The 8,101-nt window shown below is 36.2% G+C and overlaps 1 protein-coding gene across 2 annotated transcripts in view; it reads left to right on the top strand.

Annotated features, from left to right (window-relative positions):
• The window catches only part of LOC126772644 (homeobox protein abdominal-B), a 51,297-nt gene extending 44,332 nt beyond the window's left edge, over positions 1–6,965 (top strand). For both annotated transcript variants that reach the window (XM_050493041.1, XM_050493042.1), the window contains exons 5-6: positions 589–1,191; positions 4,427–6,965. In XM_050493041.1, coding sequence (XP_050348998.1) covers positions 589–1,191; positions 4,427–4,821 — 998 coding nt within the window. In that variant the 3' untranslated portion in view covers positions 4,822–6,965. The remainder of the gene's footprint in view (positions 1–588; positions 1,192–4,426) is intronic.
• The last annotated feature ends 1,136 nt before the right edge of the window (positions 6,966–8,101 follow it).

An 8,101-nucleotide genomic window follows, 5' to 3' on the forward strand; every position in this document is an offset into this window, starting at 1 on the left:
TGCCTTGCGGCGCGCACCACCGCGCGCCGCCACTCCGCGCTCGACCGCGCCGCTGATTGCGCGTCTCGTGTTTTCTCTTAGCGTTACGAACGCATTACGATACACTCGCGACTTTGTGCTCGCTGCTATACAAACTATTTAGAACTGGTGCCTTGCAGAACTTTTGAGTTGAAATCAATCGCTTGATAATTTAATGTTACTTTATAAATAAAAGAAACTAATTTTATCGTAAAAAACTTCGTTTCGTGATATTTGGACTTATTTTTTTGAAGTTAAACAAAACGAACTAGACTCGTCAATGCGTTGACGGGCATCGTTTTCCAAAGTTATCCAGTAGCCTCGAGTGACTGTGTCGAGCCGCTGCAGTCGTATTTCGTCCGACTGGCAAGCTAAATTGGGAACCGCGTTTTAACTTTCATGTGCCGCTACTGCGTGGTCGCGTGTGCGCGTGGTGCAATGTGCCCGCGGCGCGCGTGAACTGCCGGCTCCGTTCCTGCTCACCCGTGGCTTGCCCGGCCGCCACCCTGTACCCTGACAACCATGTCGGGGGCCTCGGCGCGCCCTGCGATGCGGCTGCCGCGTCGCCAGCGCCCGCCTCCGGGCACTCCGCCGGGCCGGCCTGGTGGAGCATGATGAACGGCGTCGGCGGCGCGCTTTACGAGGAGGCGCACGCGTCACCTCCGGGTGGCTCACCACCGGCCGCGCCCGCCGCCGCGCCACCTTCAGCTTCCAGCGCTTCGCCTGCCTCCGTGGGTTCTAACCCACCACAGCCACTTCACATCCCGGCCAAGCGCTATGAGCCCGAGCCGGGAGTTATCCGGCACGCGCAACAAGGATGGGGTTACCCGCCTGATGCTCCTGGTTCCTTCGAGCATCAATACTCCACCACACCGACTTACTACAACCTGCCGGTCGAAAGAGAGCGCAAATCTGCATTACCTTTCTGGCCGACAGGTGGAGGAGAATATAAACCTTATGCTGATGGCTGTCATCAAGGTTTTTCACAGCCCTGTTGGAATTACCCTTATGGCGCTCCGCGTGGGGACCAGCCGTTGTCATACGTTGGCGGTGATGAACGTCGAACAGCTGTCTCCGAAGCATCTGGTTTCTCTCATGACGCCTATGGCTTGCGAAACTACGCGCCGGAATCAGTTGCCAGCGCGCCGTACCCGCCTCCGAGTGCTCTACCTGGTAAGAATTTTGTTTATCTGCTCATAACAATATATTTACAAATACTCGAACTTTGAGTTCACGTTTTTTTACGTCCGGTCACGACATTATACTGTTTGTAATCCTTAGCTAAACTTATCGAAGTAACATGTGTTGAAAACATTGCTTATATTTGTAAACATTATATACTATTAAATCTCAAAGTTCGAGGATTGAGGTTTCAAAATTAAGTAAAATTTGTTAAATACAAGTTAATACTTTTTATAAAATCTGCCTGAATTTTGAGACAGATTAATAGATTTGTAAATAATATATTATGGGTTTATCAACCTTGACCCTTGCAAGTGTGGGTGGCACCGCTTGCCGCTAGATGGCAGTTGTGCTACGCACACAGCTAAGACCGTGTGTTCTATGTGTGCGGCACGCACACATACCGATTTTTGCTTGTGTGAGCAACACGTTTATCATTATCAGTTGGTTGGTTACTTTGCGTGACTGCATTTTTTAAATTGAAATTGCAACGAAGGTTAGGTTTGGTTGATTTGTAAAGGTAGTATCAGTGCTTCAAGCAAAAAATATTTTCGTCATATTTGCATCTGTTTAACTTTTTGTCAGAAAAATTCTATGTTTACTATAAATTTTGCTTTAAGACCTTGCTCAAATGCAAGAGATGCATATATATGCAATAACAGTTTTGATTAGAGGTAAAAACGACAAAATCAAAATATTTTCCCACAGCAGACCATAAATTTGATGAATGAACGAAACACGTGCTACAAATGTTTAAAAATGAACAGTAAGCATCGTTTTATAGGCAATGTTAAACGGCGCTATACTACCGACAATAAATTAAAGTTTACATAAAATAAAGCGCCAATAAAAATGTATAACTAATAAATAAACACGATACCTGAGTGTTAAGACAATAAACCGATCTCTGAGTAGTGGCAATAAACCAAATATTGCTACAATAAACACTGTTTAGGCTGATGAGGCGATAAAAAACTAGAGCCCGAGGCGAGAAACGCATACGAGACGGTTGTACACTTGTCGCAGATGTGTATCAATTTTATGATATCGTAAAACTGTGACGTCACACATATGCAATAATAATACTGGTTTCTTCCCTAAATCGCTAGTAAGTTGTAATTAGGCAACGCCGAGCAGCATGTCAATATGAGAGCAATAAAAAGCCTCCATTCATAAACACTCGGCGCTAGTTCGCTTTCGATCGCCGCCTAACCATAAAGATGAGTTTATCGTACCGGTGTTACGGCAGAGGTGTAACTTGACATAATTTTGCGTAAAACGCGCATATAATGGGCCATTAAAAGGAAACAATTGTTGAAAAAGTTATACGAGTGTTCACGTCACTTTATGATTGTATGTTTACGGCCCACCTGAGGTTGACATTGACTTTGATTTGTACATTTATGGCCTACGAACGGTCTCATGAACAGTTATGTTATATTGGTGAGCAAAACTTAGCGCGACCCAGGTTACGCTTTCTTCATATGATCAACTGTTGTACAGATGACGCAACCCGTTGATCATTAAATACCTAACCATACAATATTCGAATGTTTAAATTATTGTTACAAACTATGTCCTCGTCTTCAAATTATTAATCAATAAATTAAAGGTCATTTCACTCCATATCAAAGTTTTATTGGTACGGAAAAATTAATTCATACAACATGAAGTTGCAAAATGGTACGTCATTTTAAAGCGATAACAGGAATGACACAGATACAAATGTCAAATGCAGAATCAAAGAAATTTGAACCTTATATCTATATGTTTAGGGCTTTAGGTAAGATTCATGTCAAAGCAAAATACACGAGATAGTCGAGCCGCGGTCGGGTAGGTAGCTTTTATGGTCGAACGGAACCCGCACTTTTATTGCCTCTGATCGCTACCTATCCTCATATAATTGACAACTCGACTAGTCATTATGTTCTATTTATTTGAGCAATTGCTTCTTTCACCCGACGCAAGAAAAATAATTGAATTTGTACCGTATAAAAAAACAGTTTTATTAAATCGGTATAAACCATTATAATTCTATTAAAGAGTAAAAACATTGTCTTTTACACAAATCGTTATTTATTAATGTGCTTGTATTTTATTTCTATAGCTAAGTATTTTTTATTATACATTATTTCCATATAAATCTAACAGCTCGTCAAAATACATGGCAAAAAAACACATAATCGAAAATTGTTATTAATATTTCGTGCAATTCAGATTACAATTTTATTGTATTCAATAACCAATATAGTACAACTTCTACAAATCTAGAAATTCAGTGAATACGATCATTATGTGATTTTTAATAGACATCTTTTGAGATTAATTAAGTGAAAATTTTGCACGAAGTAATTATAGTTTTCATGATACCTACTTCTTAACGGTAAACGAGTAATATTTCTGTCTTGGACTAGAAAATTATTTCTTTATATAAAATTTATTGCTCTTCATAAATCATACGCGATAGTAAAATGTTAAATAAATTCTAAGCATCCAATACTAATTACAACTTGTAAAGAAATTATTAGAACGCTTTCTAACGCAAATCAAAATAAGGAAGCAGTTATCGTTAAAGAAGAACAATTGCGTTGCTCTAGTAACGATTGTCTTAAATAAATGTAATGTATTCGAGCAATTTCAGTTTATGAAGAGTGACAACTATAGGACATAACTGGCGTTCCGTACGAAGCGCATAAACATGATGTTGATATTTTCATGCATTACACAACGACTTGCGCTCATCCAATAGACAATGCAGCATCTATTTCGCAACACTGAGTGTACCGTTCTAAATAATAGGAAATGGTGCAGTCAGTTGCTAGCATCGAATATCGAGAAGGCCGTGGGCCGCATACAAAGTTTATAGGCGGTGATCTCATCAAAAGGACCGCTCACATAAATTGAGCTATATGCAACTTCTAACGCACCGTGGCTACTATTGTTTCCGCGCTGCATAGAAATAGCTAGTTATTCCAAATGCACCGAGCATTTGAAATAACTAACTCTATACGCGGAGCTCCATACGCTTTCGAGTAATTAAAACCTACCACGATGCATTCGCAACTTTTGTATTTTATTTTATTCCTGTTTAATAAATCATCGCTCTTTCAATACGAATAAATAATAATCTCAATTTAATATATTAACTTGCAATACATACAATACAATATGCAGATAAATATCGTTTTTTTTTATTTGATGTTTTATAATTATTTCTTTTGTTCAGGATCTCTTTCGATGTCTGTGGGCGTCGGCGTCGGTTGCGGCTCATCAAACCCCTTAGATTGGACCGGTCAAGTGACTGTGCGTAAAAAACGCAAACCATACTCGAAGTTCCAAACCCTCGAACTTGAGAAAGAGTTCCTGTTCAACGCTTACGTTTCAAAGCAGAAAAGATGGGAGCTCGCGCGAAATCTAAATCTCACAGAAAGACAGGTTAAGATATGGTTTCAAAACAGGCGAATGAAGAATAAGAAAAATTCACAGCGGCAAGCGGCGCAGGCAGCTCAAAACAACAACAATAATTCAAATGCGAACAACCACAATCACCACGCGGGTCACCACCATGCCCCGCACCACGTAGCGCTGCACCACGCCCCGCCAGCCAAGCATCATCAGTGACCCGCGCCCTTCTCTGGGACTTACCCCCTTCATCACGGTATAGCCAGCTAAATCAGACGAAGGAAAAGTTCCGAAAGGACTCAGTGTGTTGTGCTTATGGACGTACTTAAAAATCCGTAAGGTTCGCCAGGTTGTTATCCAATAGACTCGAGGAACGTATCGCTGTACCGTTTCGTACGTAATGTGGACGCTTTCCGGACCCGCCCCGGTGCGCCGCGAGTCCCAGAGAATCTCATAGTAAGATAATTGTGTTGTCGATTTGTGTATAGTATTAATTACGAAATTATTTTCTGTAATTTTAACGAGACTAAGTACATAAGTAGATAACGATTCCTGATATTGATAATATCTAGTATAGCGTTGAATACATATAGTATTTGAAATCATTTAAGTGTCGAAGCTCGAAATGATATCGTCACCGATGAATTAATGTATTTAGATAGTTTATTAAAAATAATTTTGTAAAATATTTTGTGAGACTGCTTTATTGTTGTATTCGCTGTTCGGAGGATGGTTAACTTTTATTTTCGTTACCAAATTGTTGAATTACTCGGGTTGCTTTGGTGGCAGTTTTATAAATCTCGTATGGATGTGGAAGTCCACACATCGCCGAACCTGCTTAACGAATGCTTAAAGTAGCATCGACGTCGATATATTCTTACATATTAAAATTTTATCATTATTCGCAATATGATCAAATATTTATTACTGTTTATTTTCTTTTCACATTATTCGTTATATAAATTATGAATTTCTGACAAAGCTTTAACTCGGTTCCAGTAGAATTATGCATTAAGTTACTGTTATATCTTTTTTGAAACTATTGAAGTTGATGTTATAATCAATATAATTACGCGTATGGGCAAGTGCATTAATATTGTCCTCTATCGACTCATTGTGCTGTTCGCTTAAGCCTATCTATTTATATTATATATTTTTTTTTGTTTTAGTTAAATATTTTATTATTTATTTATATACACGAAAATAACATTCTATGTAATAAATATAACATGTATCTCGCTCTAGTACATCGAAGTAAATCGTTAATAGACGTACGCTGTACAGATGTTGAAAATAAAATAGTAAAATTATGGTGTAATAGATACCTTACTATACAAGATGTAGAAACGTGAAGCATCATTCAGTCTTAGAATGTAACTATAGAATTACTATTAAAGTTACTAGCTACATCTTCCCTATTTTATCTTATATCTATATAATGAATGTTCTATCTTAAAATTAGTGATTTACTTAAATCTATTTCATTAAATCTGTATTATCCGTAACATTATTAAAGTGTGTAAGTGTTTTGTACAAAATGGCGACCTCGTCTAGGTAACCGAATTTCTGCATAAGTGCAAGGCATCTTAGATATCTCTATACGTGATCGATGATAAGGGTGTGGCCACATGAGTATTAATCGAATCGCTCTATCACTGGTCTTGTCAAGGAGACAATACACTATTAAAGGCTTATGACAACTTATCCTTAAGCGTGCCTATTTTAATTGTTTATGAGATAGCTTAAAGAATGATTGCTGAATATTAATTGTTTTGATACAAAATATATGACGCAATTTTTTATCAAATCGTTTTTACATTGTTAAAGTATGTGGCCATGTCTTAACCGATAATCCAAATGGATTATTATCATCATGCAAAAATATTCCTTCATAATATCAATGTTTGAAATGTTCTTTTTTGTCATGCCATTTTCTACTATTACATAGATACATTGTAAAATTGTCTGAAAAGCAACCTTTACAAAAATATGTTTGTTAATTAACTGGTAATACAAATAAAAAAGAATAAATACTTTTTTAATAAAAATATACGCTTCATTTTTCAAACGTCGAAAGTCCTTAATATATATATAAAGTTGCTTTTCAGATATTTGTTATGTAAAAATTATTTAATTACAGTAGATCGCATCTAGGAGTTCTCCTATAAACTATATAATATTGTAATAATTAAAGGTCTCGTAATTATCATTGTACAGATAAATTAATGTAGTTCAAGTCTCACCGCTGTGTGGGGTTTTGTTAAGTAATAATGTATAATTAAATGAATGTGCTCTCGACAGTTTTATGACGAATTTAGAAAAGATTGTATGAAAGGGAAAAGAATTAAATATTTCGTCGTGTCTCGGATTATTTTCTTTAAACCACAAATTTTACTACTAGATAAATTTTATTGGAAACAAACAGTATAATCCTTTTTTTCATTCCTATAATATATCTGCTTATATCCTTAAAATTGTGTTACCTTAATAAATAAAGGAAATATAACTAAGAGGAAATATAGTTTGACGAAAATAAATAAATATATTTTTTTATATAAAATCAATTTTAATACTTTTTCTTAAATTTCTCACATTAATCAATTTTTGATTGCAATTTGAAAATTTTTGTATTTCAATATAAATAATGACTGCGCTTGTTTTTAATACCATCCTTTATCATTACCATCTTATTTGCTTACCTTTAAGCTGATTATTACAAAGTAAAACCTGTTTCAGTATTAGCAATTTTTTTAATATTTATTTAATACTTATGTCTCTATAGACATAAGTATGGAATAAATATTTCTACAACATGTTTCAATTAAAACAGAAAAACATAGAAAGTTAAAATTATGTAAATATACGTTTTCAGTGCATATGCACTGAAATGCATATGCATTGAATAATTAAGTATGACATTAAATATATCGATATAGAAAAGTTATAGTAACTATAAAATACTAAGCCAAATAGTGAATTATTTTTTTATAAAATATCAAAATACATTAAAAATATTAAATTGAAACAATGAAATCCTCATCCGTTATTATCATTTTTCTGAGATATTTCTGTCTCAGCACCTCGCGCACCGAAAAACAAAGCCTTTTATCCTGGGCCTGAATTCTGCGTTGGTGTTTGATGTCACTTCAGTCATGACGAGGGAGTTCAGCACTTATGTTTTTGCCCACTACTATACTATATGAAATATTATATTTCAAAATCATTTATTTTTACCCCTCCATAACCTAACAAGCAAGCTAAGCTAACAATTCGTAGCTCACAGACTGAGAAAGCTATTATCGATTGCCTCTTGGCCTCTGGTCTCTTTTTTTACTTTTCTGATTGAAATAATAATGATAAGAAGTCAGGTATACCTACAAACCCTTGCAACAGATAAATGCTTTTTAATGATACCTTAGGCCAGCGCTACGTAAGTATTTACTGTGGATTTAAAGTTGTGGAGCTTAAGCTATGGCCCTCGTAGGTACCCTTCATTTTA

The sequence above is a fragment of the Nymphalis io genome, chromosome 13, assembly GCF_905147045.1.
Source record: "Nymphalis io chromosome 13, ilAglIoxx1.1, whole genome shotgun sequence".
Taxonomy (NCBI): Eukaryota; Metazoa; Arthropoda; class Insecta; order Lepidoptera; family Nymphalidae; genus Nymphalis; species Nymphalis io.